The 22,312-nt window shown below is 38.2% G+C and overlaps 2 protein-coding genes across 3 annotated transcripts; one reads left to right on the forward strand and one right to left on the reverse strand.

Annotated features, from left to right (window-relative positions):
- The first annotated feature begins 187 nt into the window (after nucleotides 1-187).
- Nucleotides 188-2,920, forward strand: LOC124288145 (PHD finger-like domain-containing protein 5A). Of its 2 annotated transcripts, none has more exons than XR_006901393.1 (4): nucleotides 188-254; nucleotides 1,434-1,457; nucleotides 1,932-2,099; nucleotides 2,562-2,920. XR_006901393.1 is itself a non-coding variant. In XM_046724716.1 (4 exons), the coding sequence occupies exons 1-4, from the start codon at nucleotides 203-205 to the stop codon at nucleotides 2,649-2,651; spliced, it is 354 nt and encodes a 117-aa protein (XP_046580672.1). In that variant the 5' UTR covers nucleotides 194-202; the 3' UTR covers nucleotides 2,652-2,920. The 2 variants fall into 2 exon arrangements, 1 of the variants encoding a protein (XP_046580672.1); XM_046724716.1 differs by having other exon boundaries at nucleotides 194-254; nucleotides 1,434-1,477.
- A 2,248-nt stretch (nucleotides 2,921-5,168) lies between these two features.
- Nucleotides 5,169-10,884, reverse strand: LOC124288129. Its single transcript, XM_046724693.1, has 3 exons — nucleotides 10,767-10,884; nucleotides 8,654-8,785; nucleotides 5,169-6,804 (listed from the first exon to the last, which is right to left on the reverse strand). Exons 1-3 carry the CDS (start codon nucleotides 10,825-10,827, stop codon nucleotides 6,566-6,568), a joined length of 432 nt encoding a protein of 143 aa, XP_046580649.1. The 5' UTR covers nucleotides 10,828-10,884; the 3' UTR covers nucleotides 5,169-6,565.
- Between the last annotated feature and the right edge of the window lie 11,428 nt (nucleotides 10,885-22,312).

Consider the following 22,312-nt stretch of genomic DNA (forward strand, 5'->3'; position numbering starts at 1 on the left):
GAAATATGATTTATTAGAAAAATGATTTCTCTCTCTTAATTACGATAGTATATAACACGTGTAGTGCTACAAAAGTAAGAGAAATATAAGTAATTATATTTCTTTTGTTTTCCATAACCTTATTCAGTGAGACCTTCTAGGTTCGTAGGGGAAAACAGACATTTATTCCTTTCCTAATCCACAATTTGTATTCTCTAACAAAATGGCGAAGCATCATCCAGATTTGATTTTCTGTCGAAAGCAACCGGGCGTTGGTTCGTATATTTGTGTATATTCTGCGTTTAGTTGTGGTTCTTTGTATTCAAATTTGTTCAGTCAAGTGTTTTCATGGAATTATGGAGGTTGTTATGGATTACTGAGTGTGCATCAGCCGCCCATGGATCATTACATTTTGAACGTGTTCTCATCATTGTTAGAAGGTGATCGACGTAGTGAAAACGTTTCAAGTATCACGCTTGCGATCCTATCCCTTTATAGACATTTTCGTGGTCTTCAATCCACATCGATCTAGGGGAAGATTCTAATACGGTTACACTTATCTAGTTCACACTGATTGCTGTTTTTAGGTAATTGCTGTCAATAGTAAACTTCATCATTTGAATGGGACATTTTTTATTCTAATGTGCAAAATGGCTCATGGCCCCTGCCTTTCCCAATACACCATGTATGTATATTCAGTGATCTCTTGAATATGTCATCACATGTAGGCATATATCTATAGCTGAATTACTACTGGTGGAACAATAAATCCCCACATAGCATTCGGACGTTGACCCAACTTTGGCAACCATTGCCATCGTTGGGCCAACGTCTGAATGCTATCTGGGTCACAACTTGTCATTTTGACGCTAATTAGTAGATATACAAATGCCGATGGCAAGAATTATTTGTTCATACCCCCAACTTTGCTTTGATGGTTCAGAAATTTGTTAACATGTTACTTTGAAAGTTTGACATAAGATATTGTTACCAGGGTATTAGCTGGGGTAAGGTTACATCTGTTCTGCTCCATATAAACAATTTTTGTATTGACTTCATGTGGCACAGGACTACAAACTGTCCTGTAGTGTTTTTCCAGGTGATTCCGATCCAAATCTTCACCGCACTTCATAAGCCTCATCATAGTTATTGTAACGTGCTACACTTCCTAAAATACTTGCCTTCAAACTTATGTTTTTGATTGTACAACACTATATTTATCCAGCTTGAAACTGAATTGGCAAAGATTTGTTTTCCATCCTCTTGATAATTTCGAACTGACAAGTACGTAGAAAGTCACATTACATACAAAGTGTGGGGGCAGGCAATATGAAAAACATCAAGTGGAGGCTGCACAAATATACAGTTCCTGCATCTTTTTTTACTAGGCTTTACTTTTTATTTGAATGTTACCAAGAATTCATTTAACTAATCATTACTGCTTGCAATTTCAGCTATTGGGAGACTGTGCGAAAAATGTAAGTGTAACCATGATGATGTTGATAAGATTATGCATATTAAATTGGACTGTCTCTGTAATCATCAAGATAAATGTTTATCAAAGCATATTAAATAATGAAAAAACATGTTAAATAGAATGTTAAACACTCCGTGATATATCTATATGTAGCTTGTTTTAACAAGTAATGTAAGGATTTTTACAAGATGAGCATGTAATATAAAATTGGCATATGTCTTGTCTAGTGTAAGTGAGTAATCTTAAATGCAACAATGATATTACCATGTCTAATTTCCAAACAAGGACAAATTCTTATGGATAAGCAACTTCTTAATGTAGACTCTTTGTCAGGGTAGATTCTACCACCTTCATCAAGCAAGGTGATGTATGGGGTTATACAGATATGCATTTATGTGGTTTATGGTCCCATCTTCATCTTCTGAGTGGTGTTCACAGACCTTAAAGTTACAATGTTGTAATTGTTTTCTTGCAGGTGATGGGGAAATGTGTTATCTGTGACTCGTACGTGCGTCCATGTACGCTGGTCCGGATCTGCGACGAATGTAACTACGGGTCCTACCAGGGTCGGTGTGTGATCTGCGGAGGGCCAGGGGTGTCCGATGCCTACTACTGCAAGGAATGCACTATAATGGAGAAAGATGTGAGTACACCACAGATAGACACGTCTCAGACTAATGAAAATCTAGCCCAGTACTCCCAACTATCTAGTTACTTCCCATGAACCTTTGGTCTGAAATGACCTGGAACCATTACATGTGTAAAACTGGCACAGCATTTTAGTCCAGTTATTAAATAAAGTCCAAAATCTGATTTGCAGCAAGTAGCATGACTCTTATTCATTATTGTTTGTTTCCTTTTACTTTAGGTATTGTATTTGCATGAAAAGAATGTGTGCTTATTTCCCTATGTGCATGATTTTTCATTTATGTTATATGAGCGTAGTCACTCGACTCACTGTGTTACAGTATCCTTCTCTGTTACAAAGGGTTTGCCTGCAAGTTTGGTGCAGGATGATAGTCCATGTTTTGTGTTATCTTTAACATTCAGTGTTCTATATTTCATATATGAAATATATATTAATCATACAACATTTATGTTTCAGAGAGATGGGTGTCCTAAAATTGTGAATTTGGGCAGTGCCAAGACAGACTTGTTTTATGAGAGAAAGAAATATGGCTTCAAGAAAAGGTGACCTGTGTGTGCTTTTGTCTCACCTTATCAAATCAAAGACATTTCACCATTTCCATGGTAAAACATTTTCGAGAGCCATAAGACATCCTGTTTTCTTCTATATGACATATGGACGACATCGGCGGGCAACATCCTCATTCCACAACAGGCGGTGTCACTTGACATCAAGTACAAGACTTAAACACACAACATTGTGTGAAAATTATTGTGTCTGATGTCACATACTTGATTTTATGGGAAGCATGCTAATAAATCTTTTTAGAAATAAAAGTCTTTCCTGTGTCTTTTACACGTACAAATATTAATGTCTGTGCTTCTGAAAACATTGCTAATAAAAGTGACTGTCTTGGACAGTAATAATTATTATTCAATCAGGTTGATCTTTCAGTGAAATCAAAACAAAAATTTCCAGTGTTAGCTCTTGTTAACTTACTTGATTCATGTTACAAATGTACATGTTCTAAGAACGTGGACAGAGCTCTTTATATGAAGTATGTGTCTTAATATCTGGTTTTGTATAATGATTGGGTTTCTTTCTGTGCATCTTCAGAAGTAGTCTGTAACTTCTCTTTTACATGAACTTGCAAGATATTTTTCATTTACAAATTTCCAGAATCTTTGTACAGCAATACCAACAATCTGCTAGGAAATGGGTAATATTATGTACAGTAATACCAACATTCTGGCAGTGAATGGGTAATATTGCACAGTAATACCAACATTGTAGGGAATGCGTAATATTGTACACTAACACCAACATTGTAGGGAATGGGTAATATTGCACAGTAAAACCAAAATTGTAGGGAATGGGTAATATTGTACAGTAATACCAACATTGTAGGGAATGGGTAAAATTGTACAGCAATACCAACATTGTAGGGAATGGGTAATATTGCACAGCACTACCAACATTGTAGGGAATGCGTAATATTGTACACTAACACCAACATTGTAGGGAATGGGTAATATTGCACAGTAATACCAAAATTGTAGGGAATGGGTAATATTGTACAGTAATACCAACATTGTAGGAAATGGTAATATTGCACAGTAATACCAACATTGTAGGGAATGGGTAATATTGCACAGTAATACCAACATTGTAGGGAATGCGTAATATTGTACACTAACACCAACATTGTAGGGAATGGGTAATATTGCACAGTAAAACCAAAATTGTAGGGAATGGGTAATATTGTACAGTAATACCAACATTGTAGGGAATGGGTAAAATTGTACAGCAATACCAACATTGTAGGGAATGGGTAATATTGCACAGCACTACCAACATTGTAGGGAATGCGTAATATTGTACACTAACACCAACATTGTAGGGAATGGGTAATATTGCACAGTAATACCAAAATTGTAGGAATGGGTAATATTGTACAGTAATAATACCAACATTGTAGGAAATGGTAATATTGCACAGTAATACCAACATTGTAGGGAATGGGTAATATTGCACAGTAATACCAACATTGTAGGGAATGGGTAATATTGCACAGTAATACCAACATTGTAGGGAATGGGTAATATTGCACAGTAATACCAACATTGTAGGGAATGGGTAATATTGTACAGTAATACCAACATTGTAGGGAATGGGTAATATTGTACAGCAATACCAACATTGTAGGGAATGGGTAATATTGTACAGTAATACCAAGAATTTGGCAGTGTCAAGTTGCCTGTAACCAGTCTAATCTAGGTAACCAATGGTTGGCATGGACATTGCTCGGTGGTGTTTGGGTGCTTGGACACACCAATTAGTGCACGGTGGTGTTTGGGTGCTTGGACACACCAATTAGTTCTTTAGCGTAGCTGTATGATGGGAGCCAGTATATGATCGAGTCTGGCCCAGACAACCAGTGATGGGTATTTTATGCAGTTGGGTGACCTTCACATGCTTTTAACCAGGTCAGTGAGTCTGACAACTTGATCCATTAGGCAGATCAGAATGTTGAGCATAGGTTTCTATGAATAGGTTTCCTATTCTTGCCCAGAATACATAAACTAGACACTTTCATCAAATTTATCTAAATGTTGATTGCATAAATCTGATGTATTCTGATAAGACATACACTCAGGATATTAGTGGTTGATAATCTTTACATTCCAACTTTAAATATTCTGAGAATGTGAAATGTCGTCATTACACAAAACTGAAGAGACGAGTTCCACATGTTACCAGTTTTGGACATTCATGTTCATGACTCAAAGTCCCAAGTGTAAACAGGTAGACACTGGGACAAAACCATCCCATCTACCATGATTTACTCCTCATTCGGTTTTTTGTCCACATCAGTGGAACATTGGATGAGCGAGTACAGTCTGTCAGAATTCTGTATGACAAATAAATTCTTGACAAGGGTCTGTTATGCCGGGCAAAAGCATGGGTACCTGTGAGCATAACAGGGATTTGAATACTCAACCAGTAGATCCTGTGTGGCAGCAAGGGATGCAACTCTTGTGCTTACATAATCTCAGAAACCAATGAAAAACACAGACTTATGGATCATGTACAAAATTATTATTTATTAAAAAAGATAAAATTACTAAAAGCCACATTTCATTTATAAAACACTGTATTGCCATAATATATAAAACTAAATGACATACATAATACCTACAGATTTTACATCCATTATGAGAATGGTATTAGAACAATAATTCTTATACCATGCAAGAAACTGCCTTGTTCATTGTAAGTAATGACAATATAGAGCTATATGAACAGGTCAAAAATTCAAGACCTTTGACAGGCAAGAGAAGGTCAATATTTATGTCTGTGACTATTATCTTGGACTCAAATCACATTTTTTCTAAAAAATCGTTTTAAAAATGTTAAGCTAATATGAACAAGTGGAGAAATTAATTTGTATTTTTATTCAAATAAACTAATTAAACCTTATGATGGTAAATTATCAGAAGAATTAAATGGTCACCTATCTAGAGATATTACTACATGGATAAAGACATTCATGTTTGATTAAGTGATCTGTATAAAAGATATATCAAATGTACAAATATACAGGAGTCGCTATGTACAACAGGTCAATGGTTGATGGCTGTTACGAGGATATAAGCAATCATGACAATGACCAGCTATGGACAGGATGGTTATTATCTGATAAATCAGTACACATTAACTAACAATTGTTTTCTCCTCAAATTCTGACGTATCAAAATTCAAGAACTGATAATGAATTTTGGTGATTTACATGGTACTAGTATAGTGTATCAGATATGGCTCTTTCTCCGAGGTGGAATAACAGTATGGTAAAACACGAAGAACTCCCTAGTTACATATTGTGTAGCAAAAAGAATAACCTCTCTCTTATAGTAGAATGGTTATACCAAAACACGGGAAGAAAACATTTCATATGACTCTAAATAATGAAAATACTTTTGTCACAAAAACAGTTTCAACTGATAACATGTCACCCTTACTGATGTGGATACAAGCATTCATGATAAAGAATGACTATAGGCACGATGGTTATCAACTGGCTGATTAAACAATAATCATGTTTCTCAACAGTTGTCATTTCAGTTAAATGATGTAATGAGGAAGTAGAACCTCTCTTAATGTCTAATGGTTGTAGCATAAGTTGGGTGGAAAACATTTCACATGACTGAAAATAACAAACATGCTTATGCCACATAAAAATTGGAAAGTAACTTGGATACTTTCAATGTGTCTACTCATGGAAAATATTTTTTTTCTTGAAATCTGGAGGAGACATGAATTTGTTAACTGGCATGCATTTCAGCAGCATGATTGGTATGTTGATTGATATGTAGACATATGTTTCTTACAATCATCATCTCAGCTTATTGGTCATATGTTTTTTCTCAAGACTTGCATAGATCTTGTGATTCCCCAGGGTAAAGGTCCAAAATGTTTGATCTTCATAACTTTGGCAGCACATATTGAAATAATGTCACAACTATTCCCACTATGACTGGTGTCAACGTCGTCAAAGTTGCACCGCTGTTGCAGCCATCCTGGTTGTCACAGTGACAGTATCGCATCTTCACACGGTACGTTCCGAGACGTTCCTGGCACACCCGCCCTTCGTACATCCCAATCACCCCTGCACTCGCACATTGTCGGACGTAGCGGACCTCCCACTTGCCATCAAAATATACTGAAAATAAAAAAAAGATATCAAAATTGAGGCATAATTATTTGGTAAGTTCTAAATACATTTTGTGAGGCCTAGTACATTTCATGAATAATTTAGAAGTCAATTCTAATAAATATGTTCCGAGTGAGTGAGTGAGTTCAGTTTTACGCCGCACTCAGCAAAATGCCAGCTATATAGTGGAGCTCTGGAAATAATCCAGTGATCAACAGCATGAGCATCGATCTGCACAATTGGGAAGTCAGCGAGCCTGACCACCCGATCCTGTTAGTCGCCGCTTACGACAAGCATGGGTTACTGACGATCAATTTTCTAACCCAGACCTTCATTGGTCAATAAATATGTTCACAAACTGACTGACTGAGTTTGGTTTTACGCCGCTTTTAGCAATATTCCAGCTACATCACGGCAGGGGAACACCAGAAATGTGCTTAACACATTGTACCCATGTGGGGATTCGAGTCCGGGTCTTCGGCCTGACGAGCCAACACTTTAACCACTAGGCTACCCCACCGCCCTTCACAAACTGAATGTTTTAGTCATTAACTGTTGAAACAGGGTGACTGATTAAACTGTTACACAAGCCCTTCTCATTCTACAACCAAGAAACAGTAGTGCGTTAGTAAGCATGGCCTGATTGGTTTTGGGGTTTATGGAAACAGAAAGAATAGTGAAAATAGCTTTTAGCCAATTTTATGCCATGGAATCCGTGACTTGCAACTATAAAAATGTTTTGTAAATCAAGGAAATAAAAATAATGCAAAATTTTGAAATGGTAACTGATACATGAGCATAAACGACCAAATAGACAATTTACCTTTTAAACTGTACATTTATTACGGTCCAGTCTAAGTAAACTTAGGCTCACTATTATTCGTTACACTGCTATACTGAGTCTAACAAAACCTAGTAGAAGGTCGCGTCAGCTAACCTTTGAGCGACCTATGACCGTCCAATCAAACGCGAGATGTCCGAACGGATTTAACCAATCAGACAACGACTACTTGCTAGGGTTCGGCGGGACTTACAAAACGGTTTTTGGATTTTCTCTTCCCTGGACGCTGACATTTATCTCTCAACAAACGAAAATCCGCATAAGACACAGATATTGGACCTGCAGTATATACGCTTGTGGGTTTCTAATGACATGGTTACTATTTGCTTATATTTTCGCAAGATGACATCCTTCAATATTGACAAAAACGCTTTCTTCAGCGACTGTTTACTCATTATGTGTATTACTCAGAAGAGATCGTGCGGAAAATAGCATTTGGAATCGTTCGAGTTTTGGAGGTAGAGGTTCAAACGGTATGTGCGAAATGTTAACTTTCGCGTTTTGGTAAGCTGTGTTCTGATTGGTCAGTCCAAAAGGTTAGCTGACGTGACCTTCTACTAGGTTTTCTTAGACTAATTATATCGGGGTGTTGGGGTAGCTTAATGGTTAAGGCGTTTGATCGTCACGCTGAAGACCCGGGTTCGAATCCCCACATGGGCACAATGTGTGAAGCTCATTTCTGGTGTCCCCCGCAGTGATATTGCTGGAATATTGCTAAAGCGGGCGTAAAACTAAACTCAGTCAGTCAGTCAGTCAGTCAGTTGACTCAGTATAGCAGTGTAACGAATAATACTGAGCCATAGTTTACTTACACTGATTAGGGTCTTTGTTGATCAGTCTGTTGATGCCAATTGTTTTCACTGGTAATTTCAGTTGCATTTGAACCTTAAGTTTATCAGAAGGAAACAGATCTCCCAGGAGAGCCCTCTAATAACCAAACTCTCGTATAACAGTATTTGATAACATTCTTGAAAGACAAATAGTGAAATCTGTCAGAGGGAGTGTATTTCAGCTTACCTTCCTGCACAACCTTCCGACAAAGGGTTTCATCATCTTTACACTGTGTCAAGTGTTGTGTGACGTTGTCGAACCAGTCTGCACAATCATGCTGATGATACGAGTTACACTGGAAACATTTGATGGCCGAACCTGCAACACAAGAAGAAGGATAAACTTTCCACTCATCTTCAGTGCATTCAATCATGCACTCAATCATGCATTCATTCAATCATACAATCAAAGTGATAGTGTGTGAAATCGTGCATCCCTTCAGGGTAAATAGACACATAATTAACACAACTTTCCTTAAAATTCGGCTTATCCTTTTAGTATACTTGGTAAGCACCTTTGCTTTAAATGTTTAACAGCTTTTAAGATCTCTCACTTTCTCTACCATTGTCTACAATTATGTTATGTCAACTCATGTATGTTTTTATGAATATACCAAAGCCTTCCATACAACTCTTGCTCTTTAGTTGTTTGATCAAAGTTACAACATTCCAGGTGTTGTTCAAGCCAACTTTGACGATTCATGACAAAAATGATGTTCCCACTTGTACATAGATAGGTATGATATGGACACCTTTCTTGCATAATCACTGTATGGCGGAAATTTATAAACACATGAGATGGTATATTTGGCATCACACTGGTGTATGAAATAAGCCAAAACCCCAGCCAGACATCTGGGCTGGTAGCTTCAAAAACTTACCAGCCCAGAAGAGATTTAACCAGTCCTTCTTAAATATTAAATAGACAGTGCCAATGGACACGTTATCTGAATTATTTTTTCACCCGTTCCATCGGGCTGGCTAGCTGTAAAATTAGACTAGCCTCTCGATCAGTCGGACGGGCCTTATTTCATACACTGATCACACTGGGGCATCCCTTTAGCAGAATGTTTTTAATAACAAAATTATTTTTACAAGTCTCTTGTATTTATGAATCAATTCTATGAGTTAAAGATAATGCTGGTCCCACTGTAAGAATGTCAGTTCCACACAAGGCATGTATTCAAATGTCTCAACCTAGAATGAAATAGGTAATAGTTTGCAGAGCAATGGCAGAAGCATTGATGTTAGGACAACTATAAACACTGGTCACACTATGAAACATTGATTTCTTTATGTAACAAACTTTAGAGTATGTGTGTGTGTGTGTGTGTGTGTGTGTGTGTACATGCTAAACCATAAATATCATCATCACCCTCTCTTTAAAATTATGCTTAGCTATGAACGGTCCCTACGGTGGTATGGGGTTTACTGTAGCTTTTGATTGTTGCATGCTCATAAATGGGAGTGGCTGCTTGTGTCATGTATGTTAGCCCTAACTAATGCTGAATTTATCAAGGTAGCCCACTGAGATACCATGTGAGAGTTGGACACCCCACTCAGATGCAGTATACTGACTTGATGACTGTTTTATCCCCTGACTTCTCATGGTTTCATGCATAGGTGGGATCCAGAGTAGGGTGCAGGGGTGTGCACCCCCACCCCCTTCTGTGCCGAAAGTTTGTTAAATGACCATTGAAACTCGGGTAAAATGAAGTGTGCCCCCTCCTTTTCTCAATAGTGTGCAAACCCCACCCCCATGCCCTTCTCAAAAAGCTGTATCCGCCCCTGTCATCCAACTGGGAATGAATCCTAATATTCAGCTCTCCTGACGGCCATTTGTTTTAGCCTCTCGGCATTTTAGTGTTTTAATCCAGCACCAGGTATTCATACTTGAAAAATAAACAACATTAAAATAAATATGTGTGTGCGCACGCACGTATACACGCACACACACACCGTTTAGTAAAATAAAGTGTGTATGAGTACCATTTTAAATATCATTTTAAAAGTTTCTACGGTTTAACAGCTTAACATCAAACGATTGGTACTTCATGTATTTTCCAATTTCTATGCTGTCCAGGTGCATAAATCATTGTATATTAATAGTTGACGTTTAATGTTAGAACACATCTTCCATATAGATATTCAAATCCTTGTTTTCCCTAAACATGGCGGTCTGAGTAATCTTTGGGGCACTTCCGTGAGTGTTGTGTCTGATTACAGGTAGATCGACAGGTAATTTGAAGATCAAAGCAGCGCCTGCATCTGGCCCTAATTACTAGTCAACCAGAACTTACCTGTATCTAAAATCACAAATACTGCCACAATTAAGGCGAAAGTGGCAAGAATCGCCTTCATCGTTGAAGTCAATTCGTACCGTATCTGCGGACTTAGCCTGGCCGCTTGATAACTAGGTCGCCAATGCACAGGTGTGTGACAAGCGTCTCCAGGGGCCCTCGGTGGGTTGGGACATTCAAATGGCTTTAGAGGCTGGCGTATTTGGGTGTGTGTATTCAAGTTAGCACCTGGATTCACCAAGCTGATAGGGTAGAATGTACGGGCAGATGCAACTCACGGCCCGTATACATAGCCTCATGTTAAAAATGTATTTTACAACTTTTTATAATTCTGAATAAAGTATCTTCGAACGGTTTAACTCTATGGCAAACTCTTCTTGGTGTAACAGTAAGTACATCATGTTGGTGAGTGATATCACCTCCAAGTCCGTAGTGTTTGTGAATGAAATCACCCCTAAGTCCGTCATGTTTGTGAGTGATATCACCTCCAAATCCGTCGTATTTGTGAGTGATATCACATCCAAGTACATCATTTATATGTGAGTGAAATCACCTCCAAGTCCGTAGTGTTTGCGAATGAAATCATCTCCAAGTCCATCATGTTAGCTATTGATATCACCTCTAAGTCAATCATGTTTGTGAGTGATATCACCTCCAAATCCGTCATGTTCCATCATGTTTGTGAGAGTGATATCACCTGTTTGTGAGTGATATCACCTCCAAGTCCATCATGTTTGCGATTGATATCACCTCCAAGTCCGTCGTGTTTGTGGAGTGATATCATCACCTCCGATTGATATCACCTCCAAGTCCGTCGTGTTTGTGAGTGATATCACCTCCAAGTCCATCATGTTTGCGATTGATATCACCTCCAAGTCCGTCATGTTTGTGAGTGATATCACCTCCAAGTCCATCATGTTTGCGATTGATATCACCTCCAAGTCCGTCATGTTTGTGAGTGATATCACCTCCAAGTCCGTCATGTTTGTGAGTGATATCACCTCCACGTCCGTCATGTTTGTGAGTGATAATCACCTCCATGTCCCTCATATTTGTAACAAAGTAACCAACCTACCACGCCACAAGGTCAGATGCAGACCACAAGACAAACAGTTTCGGGTCCCAATTTCACAGAGCTTTCTTTTGCAGATCTCACGATCGATAACAAGCTTACAGAAGTATCTTTCTGAACTAGGATTCCTTTTCAAAACAAATGTAGATCATTTTAAATATCTACTTATACTTTCATTTTACCAAACTACTTCATTTATCTATAAGTTCGTGTTGGAAATGTACTGTACAATGACTAAATGCGCGCTCAGATTAATAAAAACAATGTTAACGCACTCATGTTTTATTTGTCCTAAAGGTTTACTTCAAAAGATTTGATAAAAATCGCAGAATGTTATCATCACTGTCAGCTTTTCCGCACATCGGCCACACCATTTTACCTGTATCCCAAACAGGGCCCCCAATGACGCATGCGCGTTTTACATATGACTAAGAAACATTCCAGGACCTGAAATATTTATCTCTTAAAATTAGGAAACGTACATCACATATAAGAAGTTTGTATTTTAAAAATCTAAAAATCAAATATATTTTATTACACAGGGCGATAATATTTTTGACACACCTGACTTACCTGAATGAAATTTACAGGTGAGCGGAGAAGAGAAGCGCCACCTTCGTTGACACACAAAATAGTCATCCGCCATGATGGCGACAGATAGAGTGATTGGAGTGCTCCTATTTTTCGCCTCTGTACTAGCAATCGGTAAGGATTTATCATTACTTTAACTCTCTATTTCAGTTAATAAATTAAAAAGGAAATCGCCGAATATGTTTTTGGATTCTAAGGGTTCAATACAAGTTGAATACATCAGGGCAGTTATGTCCGGAAGTGTTCTCACTGAAAAAGCGTTATGTACAATCTACAACCAACACCAGCTTTTGCCCAATCTGCTTAAAGGGCGAACGTTTGATTATTGTGAAATGCTCTTGATGTACCAGATCTTGTGTCTCGTGCCGTTGCCATGCTTACAAGAGCCAAAAATCGATTTACGAGACAAAATCTTGAGTAAGACATATCGTGATTTGAAATGGACACAGTGTATATATACAACGTGAGATATAGACTGAATCCCTTCCTCGGGGAAATTACAGGTAGTATCCGTCTTTTCCTGTTATTAGGAACCAGTGACTGTTTGCCAAGGAAAATGTGTTACCACCATAAGAACAGAGTACCATTGTGCAAAGCAGGTGCTAGTGCAGCTCTATAATATGGGTGTACCGGTTTCCAATGGGGGGTTCGCCTGTAGCCTAAGGTTTGAGTGATGGCGATTGTTCCGGCCTATTGTTATCGGTTCAGTGTTTATTGTTTATATATTATGAAAGTTAAGTGTCATAATATGTATTTTGTTACAAGTCAAGCTTGGTAACCCCCGTGCCAAGTTTTAGACTTGTATACAGCTTTGTATAGACGGTCATCTAACGTAAATATGGATGTTTGGGTTGTCTTTCCAAATTTGTCACAATTTGTAGTTTGAAACAATCATTCAGGCACTATATTTGTCGAACTAGAAGTCTATTGTACATATTTATCTCGATACATTCAGTTGAATAACCTGTGATCCCTTAAAATGAAGCAGTATAAGAGAAGTAACCTGACTAAACTACGCTGCGGTAATCTACAATTACGTATAGAAACAGGTCGTTACAGCAACCCCCACCCTATCCCCACCCCTCTGTGTGAGAGAATTTGACCGTTCTGTAATTGTGTGGATGACGAGATACATTTTCTTTAGAATTGTTATTTTTACCTGGATCTTAGATATCATTTTATAAATGGAGACTTTTAACTATGATAACACTGTGCATTTATTAAGTATTTTTACCTGGATCTTAGATATCATTTTATAAATGGAGACTTTATGATAACACTGTGCATTTATTAAGTATTTTTACCTGGATCTTAGATATCATTTTATAAATGGAGACTTTAATTATGATAACACTGTGCATTTATTAAGTATTTTAATGTCGCCAGACCCGCTAATTTAATCAACCGCTGATAACATGTAACATGTTTAGAAGACGACCCTATTCCTGCAAAATTATTATCCATTTTAACTACTTCTTATACCTTACGAAATGTACATAGTTTTTAAATTGTCTCATAAGCCTTATTGGCTGGGTGAACGATATTTTACCGCGTCTATTGTGTATTTTATTTCATGTAATCGTTCACGTGACACTTTGATAAACTATATCTGTCTGCCTATTCAAGAACCCGCAATTGTCAGTATGCAGTAATGATTTTACTAATATTGGTAAACTTGACACAGTTCGGTTTTGAAATCTTATTTCGAACATATATGAACACAATATTATTTTTAGTCTACGTTCGCGTTTCATGGAGTGTGTGTTTTGTAAATAATTTGCAACTACCACCGGTGGTCTTTGACGACAGACCACGTAGCTTGATGGGTAAAACACCTGCTTGTAACCACATGTTACATGCGGAAGGTTTAGCAATGAAACGCCCCTCTCGATGTGTTTTCTTTTATATCTAAGGGATGGTGTAAATCCAGCTTGTGTTCATGCAGGTAGCAAAGGTACTGTAAGTCCCCATGGTCCCTAGTATGGTGATCTACCTTTGATTGCTGGCGATCTATAGCCCATTTTACACTGTGTTGTTGTTTACTAATCTATTCTTTCTAATGCTATCAACTAGTTTTAACCTATACCTGTGATACCCTAGTGAGTCTACTGTCCATCGCTGACAGATTTCTTAACCCTAATGTATTTACTATTTACAATCAAATTCCGGTCACGATATGACTGAAATATTGCCGATGTGACGTTAAATTTTAACTCACTCCCTCTTTAAATCGTCTTTAACGTTGATGATAGAAAAATAATGTAATTTAAAAGAAAATACATATCTAAAAGTTTTAGTTAGGTTAACAATGACTGGAATTCTAAGAAAGGTGCTGGTGTTATGGGCTTCTATTGATACAAGTTGAAATATACAAAATGTGTTCACATTGAGAATATCAATATACCCACGTAAAAACTAATAGCGAAATATTAGGTCACCTTGAGAGGTTGGCAACGACACCTGAAACAGCAGTGGTGATTTATTGCCAAATGGATTCAACAGGTCTGAGCGGTTTATCTCTGTGAATATAATTAATAAAAGAAATGTTATAGGTAAAAAAAATTAACAGCTATTTTAACATTTAGTGTGAATGATTTCCTTTCATATATTATATGGGGAGATGGGGTAGCCAAGTTGTTAAACCGTTCGCGCGTCACGCCGACGAACCGGGTTCGATTCCCTACACGGGTACAATGTGTGAAGCCCATTTTTGGTGTCCCCCGCTGTGAAATAGCTGGAATATTGCTAAAAGTGGCGTAAAACTAAACGCACCCACTCACTCATATATTCTGGGGCTTGTGGGGGTATGGTTATGATTCAATACTATATAAATGATTACAGAAGTCGGACAAGATGCGGGTTTTATTTCATCATCGAAAGATTTATGAAAGGGTGTAAGATCTACTTGACAACATATCGTTTTGAGTGGCTAGTATTGACACAGGGGTAGCCTAGTGGTTAAAGCGTTCGCTCGTCACGCCGAAAACCCGGGTTCGAATCCCCACATGGGCACAATGTGTGAAGCCAATTTCTGGTGTCCCCGCCGTGATATTGCTGGAATATTGCTAAAAGCGGCGTAAAACCATACTCACTCACTCACCCTTCCTTCCGTCAGTGGTCGGCACTGTTCCATACACATATTCCGAGTACATATTCTGTATGATAGTGTCAGGTTGAAGCTGAACTGTTTCTGTTCATCAGGTGTGGCCTGGGGCTGTCGCTGGAGCTGGGACTACACCGGAGTGTTCCGAGAAACCTGCTACTGTGAAGACAAAGATGGCTGCAACAGTTCGTCACGTGTCCATACTAGCCTCGTTCTGGCTGTCATCTGCTTTCTTGCCGTCAAACTTAAAGTGTTATATATCTAGCACTTATTCGATCTGAACACCTAAGATAAACAATTCATAGGTACAATATTTCATTTTCCTCGTCAGATTAATCATTCTTGAATCAAGCTATGCAAATGTGAACTGCGGAAACGTAAACCTTTGAAATAATCATTTCTATTTAACATTCTGAACGTCATCAGCTGTGTCATTTGGTGTAGTTAAATTTGTGAGAATGAGCACAATTAACGGACGTTCGTTTTCGGTTAATTCCCCATTCGACAAAACAGTCATATCTGTTGTCTGTTACGGAACTTAACAAATGGTTCTGTCCAGCAGTTGAAAGCGACGATTTTTGTATATAAACACTGTAAATATGCACTTTTATACGTAACGCTGTACATAATTTTAGCTTTTGGAACATATATTAGTGTTATTGTTGGCAGTAACACCACCATGATCAGACATATCATCTGTACAATAAGTTTTATACTGCTCTTTATAATATTGTATTAATATGAGTTAAGACGTCGCCCATACTCAACGACGTTTTGTACCAATTGTCTCGAATTGTAGAATCGAGAAATCTTTTAGCGTATAACAAGTGCCACATCTCAGATAAAACACGACTTTACAAAAAGACTTGTACACAGGGAAGGCATGACGTAAATTATATAACAAACCCTTTCATTCAATGTGCACTGACATTTTGAACAATTTCAGTTTTTTGTGACCTCTGTAAGTTACTGTTCCGACCGTTTGTTTGAATATTTCTTTCAAAAAAAAATTCCCGTTTGTAGTAAAAGTGAAATGCCCGTGCAATCAAATAGGGCTAGTGTTTTGTAACTGATTTATACACATTGCTTTGAGGAGTAGTATTCATGATTTGTAAATATTTTTACCAGAATGATTTTCAGAAATAAATCATATATTTTTAAAAGATATACTTGTTGTGATTGATATCATGGGTGATAACTAGAAAGAAAACGTTCACTTGGATACGCCTGTGTAGGGATCCCGTATCAACACAGCGCTCACCCTCCTGAACCACGAACAGGTGAACACGTCTCCTTACAGAACGTGTTATCATTTCTCCGACTTATGGTTGTATAGTTACTTTTGTTTTCACGAAATGTTGGCTTAAGCATACGTGGAAACGTTACTTGGGTTGCTCACCAATCTGGGAAATAGTTTAAAGGCCTAACCTTAGCCAATATATATGACAATATATGTTTGAAGCACATCAGTCATACGTACAATGGCTTTCCCTTTACGTGATCTGCCATTATTTGAGGCATGAAGACAAATTTGTCTGAGGCTTTTACACAATAGGCCGATTTGCAAAAGCCCGGAAGTGCGTCGTGACGACCGCTCGTCCCCATATATATATCACTTATTACATTTTCGTTAGACCTGTGAAGATCCGGAATTGAACTCCAGTAACCCATGCTTGTCGTAAGAGGCGACTAACGGGATTGGGTGGTCAGACTCGCTGATATGATTGACACATGTCATCGTTTCCCAATTGCGTAGAACGATGCTCATGCAGTTGATCACTGGATTGTCTGGCCCAGACTCGATTATTTACAGACCTCCACCATTTAACAGGAATATTGCTGAGTGAGGCGTAAAACTAAACTCACTACTACTACTACTACTACTACTACTACTACATTTTCGTTAAAGGTCACATGCAACGCAAATCACAACTTTGCAGATTCTGAGACCTTTCGGTATGGCCTTACAGTAACACATCATTAAAAATGCAAATTCAACTTATAAAGTTGAAAAAATAACGCGATGAAAAACGATTAACTAATTTCACCCCAGCGCTGGGGGGAAAAGTGGTTTCAACAGCTGTGCCGCGCTGCGCCAATAACGCATGCGCAGTGATTAGGTTCGCGCGGCTTGAACCGGTTTACTCCCAAAAGTTAGACGTCCCAAAAGTAAGACGTCCCAGTTGTCAGACAAATCAATCAGGCGTGACTGTGATTACAACCTAGTCTTACCCACTGATTTTATGAACCTGTCCCATACACTAACGAGATGGTTTTCACATTTGTAAAGAAATACTTTGATCAGAATGGTAATATTGACTGGCTTACTTTCACTGGGTTCTCCAAATGTGTTTTCACAATGTTCAAACGGCAAATGTATCACTTGCCAAATTCAATAATCCTAACTATTCTGATCTCAAGGACATTCTAACCAACCCCAAATTAATTAAACCACTCACTAAATATCTTATTCATACAAAATTATACCAAACAATCTAACAACAAAAATAATAATACAATAATTCCACTTTTTACCATTTTATAAATTGTTATAAATATGTATATATGTTCTTTTAACTAACTTTTGGGAGGACACCGGGAAGGCGACTCGTAAAAAACACAGCAAGTGATGCGTGCAAGGATTATCGCTGTGGTCGAAGTTGGAGAACAAAAGATTACAAGCATCTTTGGTCTGCAGTAATAAAAGTACACTGGTCCAATACTTTTTCTTATATGTTTTCACATCTTGCTTTTTGGGGGTTGGCAGATTTGCAAACCAGGTTTTCAAGAAAGTGTAGCATTAGAAATACTAATTTCTTTGTTAAAAATTACTCAGCTTGAAAACTTAAATGTTTTAATACATGTCTATGGAAACAGACAAAACTCAATGTCTGTTTATTGACACCTACGTGTCTGCCTGCCTGTCTGCTATTGACAATATGTAATACACAACTTCAATCATTGACCACATGCAATTTGAACTTGAAACGTATCAGGCCATACACCATAAACAAAATACATTGATTTATGGCTCGTGCACCTGAGTTCTGTCTCTATCACATTACGTAATTACACAGACAGGCAGGTGTGCTACTTTGTACACGACATGTTATTATGTCTGTGGGTTGCAAACAAACTGCATCCATTTTTCTCGGATGACTGGATCGGACGGAAACCGGAGCAAACTCAGAATGTCAGTTTCAAGTCCTGCTTTGTACTTGAACGAACGACAGTTGTTGATTGGATCGAACGCAAATGCAGGAAAATGAGCAAGTATTTACAAAACCCAACATCTCTATATACACACACACAATGAGAACTCACCGTATCGGCAAATGAACCAGCCAATGAGAGACTTCGTTACACTTGAGTGCACACCCACCCGCTCTGACTGGGTTCGGTCTCCCGTGTGCTTCGTTTCGAGGGAAGTAAACCCAAGTACCAAATATTCCACTTTTGATTTGCGATTGTACGCTTATAATTTTGTTCATTTGTTTTTTTCATAATCAGCAATGTACATTACATGTCATGAATAAGTGATAATTGTGTTTTAATTATGTTTGCATTTTTGGTTGCATGTGACCTTTAAAGAGATATGTTGTTTATGGCTTACGTAGAAAGCAATAATGACAACCGTTTAGCAGTAGCCATACGGCTGTGCAGTCATATCAGAGATAAGTGTTGCCAACACATTGAAGTAAGAGTAAAATCTCTTGACACACGCCATACGGCGGTACAGTCATATCAGAGATAAGTGTTGCCAACACATTGAAGCAAGAGTAAAATCTCTCGTCCCTAGTCTAGAGGTTGACTAAACCGACTGTACTACTCATACCACAGGTCCACTTGAAATAATTCACTGCATTGACCTAATCGTAGTAATTTTTTCTAATTGTGAAAAGTTAAAGATATACTGTTTTATTTGTTGTAACATGATAAATCTAAATCTTGAACTAAGCTCTTCAAGAACATAAACTATTAACGGTGCGAGACGAGGTAGAAATATAAAAAAGATTAATGCATTACCCATTTCATCAACAAGGAAGGAACATTGAATCGGAGGTAAATGATATGATTGTAATAAGACAAACAGACATGGTCCGATGATAACGTATTCCGGGGGCTTGAAACAGAAACAACATGAGTCATTAATGACACTGTAGATCTGCGTGTCTGTGCTATTCTATTATAATGACCAAATACTTTTACTCTGATAAACACAGCGTTAGTTAGGAAACAGTTCCCTGCATCAATGATGCCACCTGGCATACTAATGAACGAGTCTGGACCAGGCAAATCACTAGCTGGCTACAACGACCCATGAAAATATGCAAGCATAAATTGTACAGCCATCCGATTCTCACTGTATGGTTGGTACGTGAGTGAGTTGAGTTTAACGCCGCTTAGAACATACCGTTCTGTGAGCCCAGATCAGCCCGGGTGTATGAGCTATGATACTTGACCTCTCGCCGTCACTCATCAAGGGACCAACATTACATGTATAATTGTTATGTATCTACCTGTCCGATTTGTTCTGTGTATTGGTGATTGGCCAGTACACGAGTCAAATCATGGCGTGTCTGTTTGATATGGGAGCACGACCCGAAGTAACCCTGGTGTTTACCACTCAGGTGAAACCACGGGTATAGTGCTGACGAACCTACGCACATACTAACGGTAATCCGGGATTCGAACTTATTATCACCGACATTCGTAAATACTCGTGTCATTCCGACAAGCCGGATGGCGTCACGGAAAGAGGAGAGTAGTTACGAATGAATCACCGGGTCTTGATCTGCAAAGGGGACGCAACTCTGCAAAGCAAACTGTGGCTCTACAAGGGATTGGTCCATCCTTGCCCCCGATGGATTCACTAGGCTCTATGGTATCCTGTTCTCCTTACGATGACAAGGCTTAACAGTTGTCTCCCGTGTCATATCATTGGCGTATCTGATTCTTTTTTCATAGTGTTTTCGACCTTACATTTGCAGTGTTTCGGCGACTTGGTGTCAGCCTAGCAGCATTTGTTTGGCCAGATTCAATTATCAGCTGTGAACTGTCTCTGGTCTGACTGTTCGTACATACATATTTAAGCCGTCCTGTTTCGACATTTTGTTTACTGTTTATAACAATGTACGATACGGTAAGATACGGTTTGTTCAATAAATTTCTTCAGTGAGAATCCTGAGAGTTTGTGACGGGCTCCAACGTATGCTCGGATTTTCATTGAGATAATAAGAATTTCAAAGATTTTGGTTAACGACGCTTCAAATCTTAATATTTCATCATATGACGATTTCATTCATGTATATGGATAGCCAGATGAGTTTCGACATAGACTAAAGAATATTATATTCTTGTGACAACTTTGATAGTTTTCAGGGTATGCTCGTGTCGGGATGGGTTTGACCAAATAAGACATTAAACAATTTTTAAAAAGCTAGAAGTTTTACGATAAAGTTCCATGGACATGTCAAACTAACTTGAAGACGTGACGAGAGCATGGAATTCAAATGGCAAAACAACAAGATTTCAATGACAATAGTTTAGAATCATCAAACACACATTCAGAAGTCAAAAGGGTCAAGCTGGCGTAGGTCAGCTGTCGAAGGCAAGGCGAAGACAACAATCCGCACGTACACTCTGTTTCACTGTCTCCCTCTCATTATCCTGCCAAACGTCTAACTCGTCTTATGAATATATGGCCCTTGTTAAAATAGCAAATAAAATAATAATTCTACACTGTTACACCCCTATACACTATACTGGTGGTGGTGGTGTGTGTGTTTGTTGGGGTGTGTGTGTGTGGTTGGTTCATTAATTAGTACTTATCCTCGGCCATACATTATTAATGAATTCTTAGCTTACCCTGGACATACTACATGCATCAGACAAAATACCTAACATGGTTGTTGGCAGACGATTGCGCTTTAGCATGCTTTATGCAAAAATGTATATTAGAACTGTGGATAGAAAGCTATTTGTTGATGTGATAGAATAGTCAACACTCACTCGTTCGTTCATTCATTCCTTCTTTCTCCTCTCCTGCATTCACCTGTAGACCTTTAAAGTTCCATGTTTATAGAAAGAAGCAATACCACATAATTTAATACATATACTCCCCATCAAACGTTTAAGCTCACTAGTGTACATGTAGCCACTTACTTCAGTTCTAAACTAAATTTTGCAAAATATTCCATACTGTTTAAAAGAGCTGTTTATACATGAACTGATGTATTGTAAAACAAATTCATAACGTTGAAAAGATTATTGTCATGCGTTCAATAAATGATGAATCTGGTTAAAAATGGCGAATTCTAAACAAAACTTTACACCAAAACGCAGTTGTTCACATGCACGACCCTCATGCAATTAATCTGCTTAAGGTTTGCAGTTGTTTCCCCCAAGTTAGTGGAGAAGTTCATCTTGGTTGTAACCATATATACATACATAACATATAGTGAATGTTTTAAGTGAGTCTAAACTTTTGATGGGTAGTATAGTTCAGAATACACTAGATGTGTAATGGGTCAATGCATACATATTCGTTTATTCAAAGCTGCCAGGGGTGGCTCGAACACTGGCCTATATTTTACCTGCGTACAGGCATACTAGCCCAGCTGCGGTGGCCGTATCTCTGTGATGCTTCCCAAACCGGTTTGTATATTGACTCGTCACTTCAGAGAGACAAGCTGACTCATGGTGCTTTCCTAAAAGATACACCATCATACTCTAATAATCTACTACATGGATAGGGGTGTCCTCCCATTACGCAGACAG

This window comes from Haliotis rubra, unplaced genomic scaffold (genome assembly GCF_003918875.1).
Source record: "Haliotis rubra isolate DU_JTF1 unplaced genomic scaffold, ASM391887v1 Scf412, whole genome shotgun sequence".
Classification (NCBI taxonomy): Eukaryota; Metazoa; Mollusca; class Gastropoda; order Lepetellida; family Haliotidae; genus Haliotis; species Haliotis rubra.